At 41.7% G+C, this 19,430-nt stretch overlaps 1 protein-coding gene across 2 annotated transcripts; it reads left to right on the forward strand.

The window, feature by feature from the left end:
* The first annotated feature begins 946 nt into the window (after nucleotides 1-946).
* LOC121571303 (serine protease HTRA3) lies at nucleotides 947-19,083 on the forward strand. Of its 2 annotated transcripts, none has more exons than XM_041882700.2 (9): nucleotides 947-1,850; nucleotides 14,035-14,134; nucleotides 14,444-14,666; nucleotides 15,602-15,796; nucleotides 16,016-16,048; nucleotides 16,375-16,489; nucleotides 16,683-16,740; nucleotides 16,835-16,930; nucleotides 17,167-19,083. In XM_041882700.2, exons 1-9 carry the CDS (start codon nucleotides 1,430-1,432, stop codon nucleotides 17,333-17,335), a joined length of 1,410 nt encoding a protein of 469 aa, XP_041738634.1. In that variant the 5' UTR covers nucleotides 947-1,429; the 3' UTR covers nucleotides 17,336-19,083. The 2 variants fall into 2 exon arrangements, with proteins under 2 accessions (XP_041738634.1, XP_041738635.1); XM_041882701.2 differs by having other exon boundaries at nucleotides 1,766-1,850; nucleotides 14,030-14,134.
* Nucleotides 19,084-19,430: the final 347 nt, after the last annotated feature.

The raw sequence follows: 19,430 nt of genomic DNA on the forward strand, positions 1-19,430 counted from the left end.
CATGTATTAGCTCTAAACATGTTATGCCCATTCCCCTTGGCAAGTAGAGAGAGAGAAAGAAAGAAAGCAGGAGAGAGAGAGTGAGAGAGAGTGAGAGAGAGAGAGAGAGAGAGAGAGAGAGAGAGAGAGAGAGAGAGAGAGAGAGAGAGAGAGAGAGAGAGAGAGAGAGAGAGAGAGAGAGAGAGAGAGAGAGAGAGAGAGAGAGAGAGAGAGAGAGAGAGAGAGAGAGAGAGAGAGAGAGAGAGAGAGAGAGAGAGAGAGAGAGAAAAAAGTATGTGCTAAAAACAGAACCACATCTGCCATTATGTCGGTACTGGCTGGTCACCTTAAATTGTCCTTAAAAGGGGTGCTTATAAAAAGATGGTACTACATGTTTCTCAAATGGCACATAGGGCCCATAGTCTGCTAAAAGTAGTCTGCTATATAGGGAATAGGGTGCCATGTGGGACGGAACCATGCACTCATTCACATCCAGCCTGAAGAATGGATTACTTAATGTTTTGAAATGGACAAAACTAGAAATGTGTCAGATCAGTCACTAGCTGCATTGATGCTTATGTTGTTTAACAGCAACCCAATTATTTACATCAACATTTCGACACCTTTTCGGCTCCCAGTATAATATTGTCCAGGCAGTGTTGCTACTGACAACAAAGTAAGTTTCCAAGTCATGCATCTCAAGGTTTGATGACAACCTTCATGCTAGATATGATAAAGAGTACACTGAACAGTTATGCGGGGTCAAGGGGGTCCAACTCTCTGCTTCCTGGGGTCGCGTTATTATTGTCAAAGACCTCCTCCTTTGCGGAGCTAAGTTTTTAAAGCTACTTTAAAAACAAGCACACATAATAAAAAAACGAATAAAATCATCGAAGATAACACACAATAAAGTCTGGGATTTATTTCCATTGTGGTCCTCTTGTGACAAGATGTCTAGGCAAGATCACATGAGCTTTGGAGGGGCAGAGCCAGACCAGACGCAAGCGAATGATATGGGATCTTCAAAAACCTGAAAAAAGAAAAGGCACCGCACTGCTGTACTGAGACTCATTGGTGGTCATTGCAAATATAACTAATAGCGCCAGCCAGTGCATCGATTAGACGCACAATTACGGCATATTTGGGATGAGTTTCCACTCCTTTAGGATAACGTTTCCCATTTAATCTGGATCAAGAAAGGACTGCATATGAGTTGAGAACTTTTCAGTGGTAAGAAAACCCCGAATGTCTGCCCTGCACGCCTAACTTTGTCTCAACAGTCCCGTGAAAGTGATGCGTAAAAGTGTGGAGCGTTGCGCGTCGTTCAATCCCAAATTACCGGCGACCGTTTTACGACGAACATGACCGTGTAAATACTTAGCATAACATTATTTGTAATTCTTTTTTTGTTTTTATTTTCTCATATCTCCACTGCACTTGATCGCAAACGATGCAGATCCTACTGTTTGCTACCGTTCTTTACTATATCGTGAACTTCGTCGGAGCTGAGCCCAAACCAAAATGCCCAGAGCGGTGCGAGGTGAGCACTTGCCCCAGCCCTAGCTGCGCGATGGGGTACGTTCCAGACCGATGCAACTGCTGCCTGGTTTGCGCCCAGGGAGAAAGCGACCCATGCGGGCGCAAAGATGACCTACCCTGCGGTGATGGACTCGAATGCAAGCACCCGGCCGGAAAGCGGCTAGCCAAGGGGTTTTGTCAGTGCAAATTGGGTCACAAAGTCTGCGGCAGTGATGGTAATACCTATGGGAACGTATGTCAGCTGAAGGTGCAGAGTAGGAAGGCTCTGCAGCAGGGCCTGCCCACCATCAACTCTGTCAAGAAGGGACCATGCGAAATCAACCATAACAAAGGTAAGTCATTTGTGTCTAAAAAGAAAACAACAACAACAATAACAGCAACAAAACAGTTGCAACATATAGGTATACTGTAGTTCAACATCAGTAATAGCAGAAATGTATAGGCTGCATACACAGTAGCACTTCATGCAATAGACATGGATGGAGAATTGGTAAGAAATTATGTTTACATATAGTGCACTCTTGCCTAGAGTGCACTACTTTTTTCTGGACTCAATGCTGAATTTTTGGCTACGGCCCATGGGCTCTGGTATAAAGTAGTGCACTATATAGGGAATAGGGTGCCATTTGAGACATATACATAGTGTAGGCTAGCGGAATATAATGAACAACCCTTAAACCCCTCCTTTGTCAGAAGGGGAAGCCAGTAGACTGTCTAGGTCATTAAAGTTAACCCCTACAAGCCCATTATGGTTCCCATTGGAATAGGAAAAACTTTGCCCCTAGACACTGACCTGAGGCCAGTTTTGTGTTTCTCCTCCAAATCGTTTAGTTTTAGATTGGGGGAGTGAAAGCTGATCCTAGATCTGTGCATAGGAAATAACCCATCACCATCTTATTCTCAGCCAGACTCCCTATAGTCTCACATGTTAAAACTAATGACCAGCCACTGAATGACTGAGTTCACTTGTCAGAATGTAATGTTTGTTTTCCTGTCTAGTTTTTTTTTGCATTTCCTGTGTCCATTTATCCTCCTGATACCCAGCAAAAAAAAAGTGTTTGGGGTGACCTAGTTAGCACATCCTGATGTCCACTACAGAGGACATTTATTACAAGCTCTTATTTAGCTCTTATTTAATGTGAAAAAATTATAGCTAGCACATTTGGTTCCTTAGAAGTGGTGGCAATGTACGTTTTTGGTTTTCCCATTGGTTCTGGGAACGAAGCCATATGTTTCTTGACTGGTAAATTTGAAAGTTTTTAAAATGTTCTGAGAACGGAAGTGAAAATGTATCTTGTTCTAGGAATGTTAATTTTTAGGTTGCAGGGATGTTCTGAGAACGTTTTACTATGGTTCCCTGAAAGTTTTTATTAACGTTCTGAGAACGAAAATTATAGATTATTTGAAGGTAATTAAATAACGTTCTGAGAACATTCTCAAAATGTTGTGAATGTTTTGAACGAAATGTAAAGGTTATTTGGAGGTTTTTGAATAACTTCCTTAAAACTTACACTGAATGTTAAAATAAGACGTTTAATAAGACTGCTAGCTTAGGTTAACTGTTCTGAACTCCAAGCACAGATAGGACACATGGAAATTCATTTCCTTAGGCATTAATCATGCAAACACATTTCTTTTTTATTGTGGCACAGCATCAGTGAGATTCGAACACTATTATCTTCTGTTCTCTATCCATGGAATTAGTCCACTGCGCCACCAGGATGGAGCTAGCATTCCATATTTTTTTTTTACTTACAGTGCCTTTGGAAAGTATTCAGACACCTTAACTTTTTCCTTATTTTGCTAGGTTACAGCCTTATTCTAAAATTGATTAAATTGTTTTTTTACCTCATCAATCTACACACAATACCCCATAATGACAAAGCAAAAACAGGTTTTTAGAATATTTTGCTAATTGATAAAAAACAACAACTGAAAAATGACATTTACATAAGTATTCAGACCCTTTACTCAATACCTTTGGCAGCGATTACAGCCTCGAGTCTTCTTGGTGATGACGCTACAAGCTTGGCACACCTGTTTTTGGGGAGTTTCTCCCATTCTTCTTTGCAGATCCTCTCAAATTCTGTCAGGTTGGATGGGGAGCGTTGCTGCACAGCTATTTTCAGGTCTCTCCAGAGATGTTCGATCGGGTTCAAGTCCGGGCTCTGGCTGGGCCACTCAAGGACATTCAGAGACTTGTCCCAAAGCCACTCCTGCGTTGTCTTGGCTGTGTGCTTAGGATAGTTGTTCTGTTGGAAGGTGAACCTTTGCCCCAGTCTGAGGTCCTGAGCGCTCTGGAGCAGGTTTTCATCATGGATCTCCCTGTACTTTGCTCCATTAATCTTTTCCTCAATCCTGACTAGTCTCCCAGTCCCTGTTGCTGAAAAACATCCCCACAGCATGATGCTGCCACCACCGTGCTTCACCGTAGAGATGGTGCCAGGTTTCCTCCAGACGTGACGCTTGGCATTCAGGCCAAAGAGTTCAATCTTGGTTTCATCAGACCAGAGAATCTTGTTTCTCATGGTCTGAGAGTCTTTAGGTGCCTTTTGGCAAACTCCAAGCGGGCTGTCATGTGCCTTTTACTGAGGAGTGGCTTCCGTCTGGCCACTCTACCGTAAAGGCCTGATTGGTGGAGTGCTGCAGAGATGGTTGTCCTTCTGGGTTCTACCATCTCAACAGCGGAACTCTAGAGCTCGGTCAGAGTGACCATCAGGTTCTTGGTCACCTCCCTGACCAAGGCCCTTCTCCCCCGATTGCTCAGTTTGGCCGGGCGGCCAGCTCTAGGAAGAGTCTTGGTGGTTCCAAACTTCTTCCATTTAAGAATGATGGAGGCCACTGTGTTCTTGGGGACCTTCAATGCTGCAGAAATGTTTTGGTACCCTTCCCCAGATCTGTGCCTCGACACAATCCTGTCTCGAAGCTCTACGGACAATTCCTTCGACCTAATGGCTTGGTTTTTGCTCTGACATGCACTTTCCAAATCATGTCCAATCAACTGAAGTTATCACAGGTGGACTCCAATCAAGTTGTAAAATCATCTCAAGGATGATCAATGGAAACAGGATGCACCTGAGCTCAATTTCGAGTCTCATAGCAAAGGGTCTGAATACTTATGTAAATAAGGTATTTCTGTTTAACAAAATAAAATAAATTAGCAAATATTTCTAAAAACCTGTTTTCGCTTTGTCATTATGGGGTATTGTGTGTAGATTGCTGAGGATTTGTATTTAGTTAATCCATTTTAGATTAATGCTGTAATGTAACAAAATGTGGAAAAAGTCAAGGGGTCTGAATACTTTCCGAAGGCACTGTATACAAAGCTGTTCATTTTAGTATTTTCAAACAGGCTCCATTTCAAAGGAAACAAGCACTCGTTAAGATCAGGTGTGGCCACTTAGTGGGTGCGGCCAACACACCTGAACACACTTAACAAGATAGAGGATAGAGAGAATTTTGTTGACGCTGAGAACGGAATGTATATGTTTTTAAATAACATTCTTAGAACGTTACTAATGTTTTCTTGTGGGTTTTATGGAAAGTTTTCTTAATGTTCTGAGAACATGACTTTAAATATAACATTGAGGAAACCTGCAGAAAACGTTATGCTGAAGTACTGATTTCCCACAGAAGAACGTTGTTTCTTAATGTTCTCTAAATGTTCTGAGAACATTACTTTAAATAGAACGATGAGGAAACCTGTAGGAAACGTTATGCTGAAGTACTGAAATCCCCACAGAAGAATGTTGTTTCTTAACATTCTCTGAACTATTTGTGAACATGACTTTAAATAGAACCATGAGGAAACCTGTATGAAACGTTATGTTAACGCATTGAAATTCCCACAGAAAGACATTGTTTCAATAGTTCTCTGAACAATTTGAGAATGTTACTTTCAATAGAACCATGAAGTATTGAAATTCCCACAGAAGAACGTTGTTTCTTAATGTTCTATGAACTATTTGAGAACATTCCCAATGTCAAAGGAGTTGGAGAACATTCCTAGAACATTACCAAAACTTCAGTTTAACGTAACAATTTTTGAACTTTTATGAAACGTTCTGTTAAAGTAATAAAATATTAAGAAAATAACGTTATTTTGTAAAGTTCCTTAAATGTGCTGAGAATGTTCCAAAGCCAAGAGACTATCCTGCACTATTCCCAGAACGTTGTGGGAAGGTTGAATGCAATACAACGATAGGACAACCACGCTCTCACCAAGCTCTAAGAAACATATAGTTCTCAAAACGTTATGTGCTAGCTGGGACTGATCTGTAACCACACCAAACTATTCCTGAGATATTTACCTATAGAAACAATTTGAATATCAAACTCACAAAAATGATAATTACACAATTAGACACACTTATCATAACATTTGCAAATTGTGAATTGCTGGGTCTCAGGAGGTTATAGGCATTTCCTGCCCAAAGGTGGCAGTTGCCTTGGTTTCCATTCAGAACGTTTTCTGTATAAAGAATGTACCACCATATAGATTCTATAAATAGAGACCTCACACAGAAAGATTGTGATTGGTGGCATTGTATCTTAATTTCTCCAATAATTGACCAATTACTCAAGTTTCCTTTAACTAAACTTATCATTGCCATTGCTGTATTAAAGTGTGGTATTGTTGAGTTAGGAGTAGGAGTAGGGCTATCTAGAAGTAATACTAGGAGAGGAGTACCGTTTTACATTTTGTTTTTACTTCTCAGATCTCACTTACCTCTCACTTCAATAAAAATCAAATCAAATTGTATTTGTCACATGCGCCAAATACAACAGGTGTAGACCTTACCGTGAAATGCTTACTTACATGCCCTTAACCAACAATGCAGTTCAAGAAATAGAGTTAAGAAAATGTTTACTAAATAAACTAAAGTAAAAAATAAAACACAATAAAATAACAATAACGAGGCTATATACAGGGGGTACCGGTACTGCGTCAATGTGCGACGGTACAGGTTAGTCGAGGTAATTTGTACATGTAGGTAGGGGTAAAGTGACTATGCATAGATAATAAACAGCGAGCAGCAGCAGTGTAAAAACAAATGGGGGGGGTGGGTGGTTCAATGTAAATAGTCCGGGTGGCCATTTAATTGTTCAGCAGTCTTATGGCTTGTGGGTAGAAGCTGTTAAGGAGCCTTTTGGACCTAGACTTGGCGCTCCGGTACTCTTGCCGTGTGGTAGCAAAAAGAACAGTCTATGACTTGGGTGACTGGAGTCTTTGACAATTTCTGGGGCCTTCCTCTGACACCGCCTAGTTTATAGGTCCTGGATGGCAGGAAGCTTGACCCCAGTGATGTACTTGGCCATACGCACTACCCTCTGCAGCGCCTTACGGTCGGATGCCGAGCAGTTGCTGTACCAAACGGTGATGCAACCGGTCAGGATACTCTCGATGGTGCAGCTGTATAACTTTTTGAGGATCTGGGGACCCATGCCAAATCTTTTCAGTCTCCTGAGGGGGAAAAGGTGTTGTTGTGCCCTCTTCACGACTGTCTTGGTGTGTTTGGACCATGATAGTTAATTGGTGATGTGGACACCAAAGAACTTGAAACTCTCGACCCACTCCACTACAGCCCCGTCGATGTTAATGGGGGCCTGTTTGGCCCTCCTTTTCCTGTAGTCCGCGATCAGCTCCTTTGTCTTGCTCACATTGAGGGAGAGGTTGTTGTCCTGGCACCACACTGCCAGGTCTCTGACCTCCTCCCTATAGGCTGTCTCATCGTTGTCTGTGATCAGGCTACCACTGTTGTGTCGTCAGCAAACTTAATGATGATGTTGGAGTCGTGCTTGGCCACGCAGTCGTGGGTGAACAGGGAGTACAGGAGGGGACTAAGCACGCACCCCTGAGGGGCCCCACTGTTGAGGATCAGCGTGGCAGATGTGTTGTTGCCTACCCTTACCACCTGGGGGCGGCCTGTCAGGAAGTCCAGGATCCAGTTGCAGAGCGAGGTGTTTAGTCCCAGGGTCCTTAGCTTAGTGATGAGCTTTGTGGGCACTATGGTGTTGAACGCTGAGCTGTGGTCAATGAACAGCCTTCTCACATAGGTGTTCCTTTTGTCCAGGTGGGAAAGGGCAGTGTGGAGTGCTTCTCAGTCTATATGGCTGTGTTTACACAGGCAGGCCAATTCTGATCTTTTTCCACTAATTTATCTTTTGATCAACCATAATAATTGGGCAAAAGATCAGAATTACTCACTCTTACTTATTCATTCAAATCAAATCAAATTGTATTTGTCACATGCGCCGAATACAACAGGTGTAGACCTTACAGTGAAATGCTTACTTACAATCCCTTAACCAACAATACAGTTTAAAGAAAAATACAGTGGCTTGCAGAAGTATTCACCCCCCTTCGCATTTTTCCTATTTTGTTGCCTTACAATCTGGAATTAAAATGGATTTTGGGGGGGTTTGTATCATTTGATTTACACAACATGCCTACCACTTTGAAGATGCAAAATATGTTTTATTGTGAAACAAACAAGAAATAAGACAAAAAAACAGAAAACTTGAGTGTGCATAACTATTCACCCCCCAAAAGTCAATACTTTGTAGAGCCACCTTTTGCAGCAATTACAGCTGCAAGTCTCTTGGGGTATGTCTCTATAAGCTTGGCACATCTAGCCACTGGGATTTTTGCCCATTCTTCAAGGCAAAACTGCTCCAGCTCCTTCAAGTTGGATGGGTTCCGCTGGAGTACAGCAATCTTTAAGTCATACCATCATACCACATATTCTCAATTGGATTGAGGTCTGGGCTTTGACTAGGCCATTCCAATACATTTAAATGTTTCCCCTTAAACCACTCAAGTGTTGCTTTAGCAGTATGCTTAGGGTCATTGTCTTGCTGGAAGGTGAAACTCCGTCCCAGACTCAAATCTCTGGAAAACTGAAACTGGTTTCCCTCAAGAATTTCCCTGTATTTAGCGCCATCCATCATAACTTCAATTCTGACCAGTTTCCCAGTCCCTGCCGATGAAAAGCATCCCCACAGCATGATGCTGCCACCAATATGCTTCACTGGGATGGTGTTCTCGGGGTGATGAGAGGTGTTGGGTTTGTGCCAGACATAGCGTTTTTCTTGATGGCCAAAAAGCTCAATTTTTGTCTAATCTGAACAGAGTACCTTCTTCCATATGTTTGGGGAGTCTCCCACATGCCTTTTGGCGAACACCAAACGTGTTTGCTTATTTTTTTATTTAAGCAATGGCTTTTTTCTGGCCACTCTTCCGTAAAGCCCAGCTCTGTGGAGTGTACGGCTTAAAGTGGTCTTATGGACAGATACTCCAATCTCCGCTGTGGAGCTTTGCAGCTCCTTCAGGGTTATCTTTGGTCTCCTTGTTGCCTCTCTGATTAATGCCCTCCTTGCCTGGTCCGTGAGTTTTGGTGGGTGGCCCTCTCTTGGCAGGTTTGTTGTGGTGCCATATTCTTTAAATTTTTTAATAATGGATTTAATGGTGCTCCGTGGGATGTTCAAAGTTTCAGATATTTTTTTTATAACCCAACCCTGATCTGTACTTCTCCACAACTTTGTTCCTGACATGTTTGGAGAGCTCTTTGGTCTTCATGGTGCCGCTTTCTTGGTGGTTCCCCTTGCTTAGTAGTGTTGCAGACTCTGGGGCCTTTCAGAACCGGTGTATATATACTGAGATCATGTGACAGATTATGTGACACTTAGATTGCACACAGGTGGACTTTATTTAACTAATTATGTGACTTCTGAAGGTAATTGGTTGCACCAGATCTTATTTAGGGGCTTCATAGCAAAGGGGGTGAATACATATGCACGCACCACTTTTCCGTTATTTTTTTAAAAGATTTTTTTTTAACAAGTAATTTTTTTCAGTCCACTTCACCAATTTGGACTATTTTGTGAATGTCCATTACTTGAAATCCAAATAAAAATCCATTTAAATTACAGGTTGTAATGCAACAAAATAGGGAAAACGGCAAGGGGGATGAATACTTTTGCAAGGAAAGTATTTTCTAAATAATCTGAAAAAAAAAAACAAATAAAAAAAAAATAATAAGAGCAACAATAGAATAACAGTAACGAGGCTATATACAGGGGGTACTTGTACGGAGTCAATGTGCGGGGGCACAGGTTAGTCGAGGTAATTGAGGTAATGTAGGTAGAGGTAAAGTGACCATGCATAGATAATAAACCATTTGTAGCCATTTGATTAGCTGTTCAGGAGTCTTGTGACTTGGGGGTAGAGGATGTAACTCTCTACAGCTTATCAATCAGTCTAATACTATATCATCATATGAATCCATTCAACTTACAACATGTGTATTTGCACACAAGTCATCCTTGAGTTATGTCAGATAGGCCAACTACCACTTTAGACTAAACCTAAAATGATCCTGCCATTATCATTAGGATGGGCTGGCCTTCAGGCTAAGCACATGTTTAGTATCTGTTCTTCGATCCAAAGCCACATTTTCCAGAGTTATCTCAAAGCTTATTGGCCACCACTCAGGATAATAGTAGCTGCAGTCCCAGATTTGTTTGTACTGTTTTGCCAACTCATATGGTTATTGTTGGCAAGACAGCACAAACAAATCTGGGAGCAGGCTAGAATAATGGCTGAGTAGGGTTTTTCCATGGTTACTGCCAAGATTGTGCCATCCACTGGTTTGGTTTTCTAATGCTTGGTTAGCCAACCGAAGAGGGCCATTTTGTAGCCTAGTGCTGAAATATGCTCTTCTGAGATTCCCCTTTGCTTGCATGTTTAATTCTAGACTCCCATAGCCAACAATTTCCGATTGGTTAGGAGGATGACCATAGCCAAATATTTGATTAGCAAATGGATAGGATGTGTTGGGAATACAGTGCCTTGCCTTGTTTTCCCTATTTTGTTGCATTACAACCTGTAATTTAAATGGATTTTTATTTGGATTCCATGTAATGGACATACACAAAATAGTCCAAATTGGTCAAGTGAAATGAAAAAAATAACTTGTTTCAAAAAATTCTAAAAAATAAATAATGGAAAAGTGGTGCGTGCATACAGTTGAAGTCGGAAGTTTACATACACTTAGGTTGGAGTCATTAAAACTTGTTTTTCAACCACTCCACAAATTTCTTGTTAACAAACTATAGTTTTGGCAAGTCGGTTAGGACATTTACTTTGTACATGACACAAGTAATTTTTACAACAATTATTTACAGACATATTATTTCACTTATAATTCACTGTATCACAATTCCAGTGGGTCAGAAGATTACATACATTAAGTTGACTCTGCCTTTAAACAGCTTGGAAAATTCCAGAAAATGATGTCATGGCTTTAGAAGTTTCTGATAGGCTAATTGACATCATTTGAGTCAATTGGAGGTTTACCTGTGGATGTATTTCAAGGCCTACCTTCAAATTCAGTGCCTCTTTGCTTGACATCATGGGAAAATCAAAATAAATCAGCCAAGACCTCAGAAAAAGCATTGTAGACCTCCACAAGTCTGGTTCATCCTTGGGAGCAATTTCCAAACGCCTGAAGGTACCACATTCATCTGTACAAACAATAGTACCCAAGTATAAACACCATGGGACCACACAGCCAATCAATCCCCTAACAACAGCAAAGGACCTTGTGATGATGCTGAAGGAAACAGGTACAAAAGTATCTATATCCACAGTAAAACGAGTCCTATATCAACATAACCTGAAAGGCCGCTCAGCAAGGAAGAAGCCACTGCTCCAAAACCCCCATAAAAAAGCCAGACTACGGTTTGCAACTGCACATGGGGACAAAGATCGTATTTTTTGGAGAAATGTCCTCTGGTCTGATGAAACAAAAATAGAACTGTTTGGCCATAATGACCATCGTTATGTTTGAAGGAAAAAGGGGGTACCTTGCAAGCCGAAGAACACCATCCCAACCGTGAAGCACGGGGGTGGCAGTATCATGCTGTGGGGGTGCTGTGCTGCAGGAGGGACTGGTGCACTTCACAAAATAGATGGCATCATGAGGAAGGAAAATTATGTGGATATAATGAAGCAAAATCTCAAGACATCAGTCAGGATGTTAAAGCTTGGTCGCAAATGGGTCTTCCAAATGGACAATGACCCCAAACATACTTCCAAAGTTGTTGCAAAATGGCTTAAGGACAACAAAGTCAAGGTATTGGAGTGGCCATCACAAAGCCCTGACCTCAATCATATAGAAAATGTGTGGGCAGAACTGAAAAAGCGTGTGCGCGCAAGGAGGCCTACAAACCTGACTCAGTTACACCAGCTCTGTCAGGAGGAATGGGCCAAAATTCACCCAACTTATTGTGGGAAGCTTGTGGAAGGCTACCCGAAATGTTTGACCCAAGTTAAACAATTTAAAGGCAATGCTACCAAATACTAATTGAGTGTATGTAAACTTCTGACCCACTAGGAATGTGATGAATGAAATAAAAGCTGAAATAAATCATTCTCTCTACTATTATTCTGACATTTCACATTCTTAAAATAAAGTGGTGATCCTAACTGGCCTAAGACAGGGAATTTTTACTAGGATTAAATGTCAGGAATTGTGAAAAACTGAGTTTAAATGTATTTGGCTAAGGTGTATGTAAACGTCCGACTTCAACTGTATGTATTCACCCCTTTTGCTATGGAGCCCCTAAATAAGATCTGGTGCAACCAATTACCTTCAGAAGTCACATAATTAGTTAAATAAAGTCCACCTGTGTGCAATCTAAGTGTCACATGATCTGTCACATGATCTCAGTATATATACACCTGTTCTGAAAGGCCCCAGAGTCTTCAACACTACTAAGCAAGGGGCACCACCAAGCAAGCGGCACCATGAAGACCAAAGAGCTCTCCAAACAGGTCTGGGACAAAGTTGTGGAGAAGCACAGATCAGGGTTGGGTTATAAAAAAATATCCGAATCTTTGAACATCCCTTTGAGCACCATTAAATCCATTATTAAAAAAGGGAAAGAATATGGCACCACAACAAACCTGCCAAGAGAGGACCGCCCACCAAAACTCACAGACCAGGCAAGGAGGGCATTAATCATAGAGGCAACAAAGAGACCAAAGATAACCCTGAAGGAGCTGCAAAGCTCCACAGCGGAGATTGGAGTATCTGTCCATAGGACCACTTTAAGCCGTACACTCCACAGAGCTGGGCTTTACAAAAGAGTGGCCAGAAAAAAGCCATTTCTTAAGCAAACACGTTTGGTGTTCGCCAAAAGGCATGTGGGAGACTACCCAAACATATGGAAGAAGGTACTCTGGTCAGATGAGACTAAAATTGAGCTTTTTGGCCATCAAGGAAAACGCTATGTCTGGCGCAAACCCAACACCTCTCATCACCCCGAGATACCATCCCAGCAGAACCCATCCAACTTGAAGGAGCTGGAGCAGTTTTGCCTTGAAGAATGGGCAAAAATCCCAGTGACTAGATGTGCCAAGCATAGGAAAAATGCCAAGGGGGGGGAATACTTTCGCAAGCCACTGTAGTTCTAAAATGTAGAGACAGATGTAGAGCCATGTAGAGTCTAACATGTAGAGCCAGGAGGTCTTCCCTGACCATGTGACCTGATTAAGTAAAACTATGGACCCTAGCTATAGAAAGTTTTTCCTGAACAGGTCATCTGTGCAGGAAAAACTCCTGGCCCTGCTAACACTGCATGAGATACATAGGAGTAACATAATGGACATCATGCTTTTCATATTTAGGTCTCTAGTACACTGCTGGCTAGTTCCAGGACAGGGTGTGTTGTTTGCACTCTAAAATCAGCTGTGTAAACTGATTGTTTATACGAGCAAAGGCGATCACACACACATACTCACGCATACATGCATGCACATACACACACACACACACACACATAGCCAAGGCAGTCTGGTCATAGGAAACCACGGTCAGCTGAGGAGAACGAACGCCAGCCGGCGGAGCAGACCGCCATGTGCTGGAAATAACTGACCGTAATTAACATCAGTTTACTGCAGCACGCCACACCACACACACATACACTCACGCACACGCCACTAAGGCTCTTTCATGGCCCTGAAGGAGCGCAGCCCGGCGAAACTACCCAGCTGTTTTTAGACCAAATGACTGAGGTTTCATGTAGGAAGGGGTGGAGTATAGAAAAAAGTATTGCAGGGTATTGCAAAGGAAGTTCACCTAAGAACAACCTGCACTCAGTTGATGTTGTTGTTGTTGTTGCTGTTCTTGTGGCTATTTTTAAAGTCAAGTTTTTCCTGACCACTTGATCAAACCTGAAAACACTCCTGGCCCCAGTTACTTTGTTACCACTTTTAAGCAGTGCATTTAATAAAAGTGTTATACAACATTATAAAGGCTCATAAATGCTTATAACAAGTTATACATAATTATATGTGGATGGTTAAGTAAAGTGTTTCCAATATATTTTTTTCTGCACATAAGGTTGCAGGTAACATGTTAAGAAGCTATAGTACTATTGTTAGAGTGGTGATGGTGTAGAGGAGTGGCTGTGTTATATTATTAACATGAGTAATTCTTCCTGCTAGTATAGGTACTTCACACCCCACCAGTCCCAGGTACAAGTTTAACTTCATAGCTGACGTGGTTGAGAAGATTGCTCCGGCTGTGGTCCACATCGAACTCTTCCTCAGGTACAGTGTGTTTGTGTAGGCAGACTCAGACACATATTTATGTCGTACTACAGTGTGTGTTGTGTCTGTAAAGTATGTGTAATACCCATTCACTTGTTGAAGAAAAAGCTCATGGTGGTTGAACCAAAATAATCACATTTATCACGTATAACTTACTGGTAGTAACTTCACAACAGTGTAGATCTTATGTCATCTCTCAATAAACACAAAACACATCAAAGCAAACTCTCGTCTTGTTGTTAGAGCTAGAAATGATAGACTTTCTATCTTGACCTCTTTTGACCTCTATATTGACCTCTTGACCCCCAGGCACCCTCTGTTCGGCCGGAACGTCCCTCTGTCCAGCGGGTCGGGCTTTGTGATGTCAGACACAGGTTTGATAGTGACCAACGCCCATGTAGTCTCCAGCACCACGCCTGTATCGGGGCGTCAGCAGCTCAAGGTCCAGATGCACAATGGTGATATCTACGAAGCAACCATCAAGGACATCGACAAGAAGTCCGACATCGCCACCATCAAAGTCAACCCACTGGTGAGAGGAGTGGATTAGGATTTGGGTCAATTCCATTTAAATTCCAGTCAATTCAGGAAATACACTGAAATTCCAAATCCAATATGAATACTATGTTCTGGTTCACATAATAGCTGTATTGTATTCCACAATAAGAAGGCCTTACTGTTAAAAACAAGGGGAATAGGAACAAAGAAACATCAAAGAAAATAAAAAAGCTGGGGGAATTCCTGGACGTTAGTGAGTTGAATAGCTATTTGATGGATGTCATGAATGTCTGAGGGCACAAATAGTTATGACTAATGTCATATCCTGTTTGTGATAGGATTAATCACATCGATATGAGTCAGAAACATTTATTCTAGTGTCAAAATGTACTACAAAGTTTAAATAGGATAATTAATATACAAATATTGAAAGCATTTAATGAGACAACTGAAAGATGTGCAACATGAAAATATTGTCCCAATTACGTTGTGTAATTTATTGACAGTCCCTAACTAGCCCCAGAGATAGGCTCTCTATCCAATGTCAAACCAACTTTGCCAAGGTTGCACACCAGCCAGCTGAAACTAATTGGCGAAAGAAGTTAGCTAGCCTAGGCGACTTCAAGACACAAGTTATCTGGAAGGGTGAGGGACTGTAACTGTGTACTGAATGTACAAACGCTTGCCACGCGCGAGCACACACACAAAGACACCCAAATGAAACCCCCCCAGACAAATCTCGTTTGGCTTCAGTCATGGCCGCTGTATTTCTTAATGGCCAAGATGAAAAACGAGGCCAAATCAGGAAATGTAACTCTTCTCTCCGGCCCTCTATCCTCCCTTCCGCCTTTCCCTTTCCATCTCCACCCCTCTCACCCTCTCTTTCGCTTGCTCTCCCCCCACTCTCCATCTCCCCCTCCCTCTCTCCCTCTCCCCTCTCTCTCTCTCTATCCCCTTCCTCCCTCTCAGAAAAAGCTCCCGGTGCTGTTGCTAGGCCACTCGGCTGACCTTAGACCTGGTGAGTTTGTGGTTGCCATTGGCAGCCCCTTCGCGCTCCAGAACACGGTTACCACAGGGATCGTGAGCACTGCACAGAGAGACGGGAAGGAGCTGGGCATCAGAGACTCTGACATGGACTATATACAGACGGACGCCATCATCAACGTGAGACAATCAATTCAATACAATTTAGCTTAACTTTATTTAAAGGGCAATTATAGCAGACTCCACTTATAACCAACTCATAAGGCTGTCTAGCTGTCTGTTTTTACATTTTAGAAGAGGACATTTATGATCATGGAGATCAAATACACAGACAAATACATACACATCTCATTGATTGACTGAATAATTGATTGATTCATTGTTTTGATATTTTCTCAGTATGGAAATTCAGGCGGACCTCTTGTTAACTTGGTAAGTGTTATGTCAGCCCCCACTTTTTCCCAATCTTCACTGTGATAATATTGAGTAGAAGCAGTTGTGAGACAGCCATAGAGCTTTTGAATACACAAGTATGAAAGTATCCCTGACCAAGATGGCCATCTTTTTGGTCACGTTACCAGGATGTCAATGTCCATTCTAGTGTTCTATTTAATTCAATGGAGCCAGCCCTGTTCTAAACCCCTAATAACCTGTCAACCTGTATTGTCTGCCATCAGGACGGGGAGGTGATCGGTATCAGTAGTGATCCAGTTCCTATACATAACACTCTGTTAAGTTGTTTGTCTGACTGCCACCAGGACGGGGAGGTGATTGGCATCAACACTCTGAAAGTGGCTGCTGGGATCTCCTTCGCCATCCCTTCTGATAGGATCACACGCTTCCTCAAGGAATCAATGGACAAGCAGAGCAAAGGTAGGCCCGCCCCTCCTCTATGATAGGATAAAACTCTTCCTCAACTAATAAATGGACAAGCAGAGCAAAGGTAGCTATGTCTGAGATAGACAGACAGCTATTAGCTACTAGTATGATCACATTATAATTCAACAAAGGCAAATTATGTATTGTTATGTATATTAAAGGCAAATTATTGTTTTTTATTTTAAAGAAGTGAGATCATTGAAGAAACGGTTCATTGGAATAAGGATGCTCACCATCACCCCAGCGTAAGTCTTATACAAGCATGACACTGTGCAATATTACAGTTACCAATAATACTGTGTTAAACTAAAACAGACATTTCTAACTCATCTTGTGTAGGCTGGTTGAGGAGCTGAAGCAGCAGAACCCAGACTTCCCTGATGTCACTAGTGGGATCTACGTCCATGAAGTGGTGCCTCATTCTCCTGCACAGAAGTAGGTGGCCTCTGTCAAAACTACCATACACTGTGCAAATAGCATAGTTTCCCTGAGAAGGGTCAAGATGAGTTTGTATGGAAATTTAGCGTAGACTATTTCATTACATCTCTTGGTTTTCTTTATCACTCCCTTTCATGCTTGTTATATGTTTACCCCAGTGTCTCTCTTTGCACTATAGCCTTTCCCATCTCAAAATAATATGTTTTTCCCCTCATCCTCCTTTCTCCACATAGAGGTGGTATCAGAGACGGTGACATCATCGTGAAGCTGAACGGTCGTCCTCTGCTGACCACAGCTGACCTACAGGGGGCGCTCACAGAGGAGACAGCCCTGCTGCTGGAGGTCAGGAGGGGTAATGACGACCTGCTCTTCAACATCCAGCCTGATGTCATTATGCAGTAACCCAGTAACCATGATGACAATGACCAGGAGTACTGTATTCACGATACATTTCTATCAGAACATTCTGTAAACGTTACAACGTCACTCATGAACAGGCTCCCAGCTGTTCAACATCGAGCCAGACGACGTCATCATGCAGTAACCACAGCAACCGTGGTGTGGAACCCGGGAGACTGAAAAAGTATAATGACCAAACAAAATAAAACAAAAAACTCTGGTTGAGAGCCCTATACACTGATAAAGTTGCCCCTATAGTCACTGATCTAGGGTCAATTTGTGTTTGTTTTGGGAGGGTAAAACTGATCCTAGATCAGTGCCTAAAGGGTGACTTTTAACTACTCAGAGCCAAAGGGAGAACGATCAACAAACAAGTCAAGAAACAGAAAACTGTGTTTGTTTGTTGGAACTTTGATCGGGAAACAATAGAGACTGACTGACCCTTGCTTGGGAAATCCAGCCAGAAAACTCTCTGGAGTCTGGATACATTTAGGACTGAATGTTGGAACGCCCAGCGAAATGAAACACTTGATTTTCATTGTTGTTGTATTTGTGTTTTGTATCATCTAACTGTCTTTGTCAAAGCATGCTAGCTGTTTTTTGAGACTCACTTACTCCCAATGCAAGTGGTCATTGGTAAGACAAGTTTAGCATATAGTTCATTCAAAGATTTGTCCATTGTTACACTGCTTTTATAGCCTTTTATCTGTTGAATAGAAGTTATTTCTGTACATGCGAGTAGCTATGTGTCCAATGCTTTCAGTTTGAAAACATTCCATAACCAACTGTGAATGTTGTTTTTTGGTCAGTTATAAGTTGAAAGTAAGACCACATTTGGTCAGACATGTTCAGTTATAAGTTGAAAGAAAGACCACATTTTTATTCAACTGGTAAAATGTGAGCAAATGTCTGATTGAATCTCACTGTTACTGGATTCTTGATGTCTTCTACTATAACTGACCTGTTGGTAACACTTTACATTAATGTCCCTAAGGGTTTATAAAGGGTTTGTAAAGGTGTTATAAGCAGTTTATAAACAGTTTACAATACTGACTTGTGCTTATAGTATGAATAAATAAACTCACTTTACAGTCAGTTACTTATATCTTAATCATTATGACTTAAGAACAGATTGAATGTTTACATATCTGGATTCCTTACCAACAGGCTATATCAATGGGAGTGATAAAATGTGTATAAAATAAAATACATTGCTGTATAGGACGTTCTTGCATTGACCCAGTGAGATGTGTGCCGGTACATGCGTGTGTGTCTGTGTGACTCCCTTGACAACGTTTTGCTGTACTTGGACATGGCTGACGAGGAAGTTAGGAATGTTTATTGCTGCAGGCTGTAACGAGCTTAGCCGTGTTTAAGTACAATCAGGGTATTGTGGCTGCTACACATACACACACGCACTGAAGGGGGCATACTTTTCCACCCTCCACCAGCACAATCAGACATGGCGTAAAGTGAAGATGTATGTATGTTAAGGTCCTAAGAATAGTCATACAGTTTTACTTGTCTTGTCACAGGTCATACATTTATGTCTAATATCCTAGGAGGATGTCCTAAAGGAAACTGGGAGAGTTTCATACACAATTTACTGTCATGGTATACTTGGTTGTCTGTGCATTGTTGGCTAATATCCTTAATGCAGCTACTGCTAAGTTAGCTCTGTATAAAAACTTGACATGTTGTTATGACTGAAAGAAAATTCAAACAAAGCTTTAATTTCAACTTATATCTAAGTGGGTGCTCGTGCTGGCTCCTTTTTCCCCATTTCTGATGTGATGGATTGTTGGCTCCAAGGGCCCTTTGATATATTTACCTAAGAGGTTGAGTTGAGCATGTTCTCGCCCTGTAACTGGTGAATAGGGCTATACATGTAACTGCAGATCCATTGTTTATGAAGCATAACAACCTTATTGGGTGTGCCTCGACTAATAAGTATTTTCAGTGTGAAATCTCTCTTTGATCTCACAAAACAATAAAATGATTTTCGTCTGGGTTGAGTTTTCACCCATCAATATTGACTATACGACTTAGGTCATGGTTTATCCATCTTGCTCAAACACAACCCTGTTGAAACCCTTTA

This window comes from Coregonus clupeaformis, chromosome 8, assembly GCF_020615455.1.
Source record: "Coregonus clupeaformis isolate EN_2021a chromosome 8, ASM2061545v1, whole genome shotgun sequence".
NCBI classification, from domain to species: domain Eukaryota; kingdom Metazoa; phylum Chordata; class Actinopteri; order Salmoniformes; family Salmonidae; genus Coregonus; species Coregonus clupeaformis.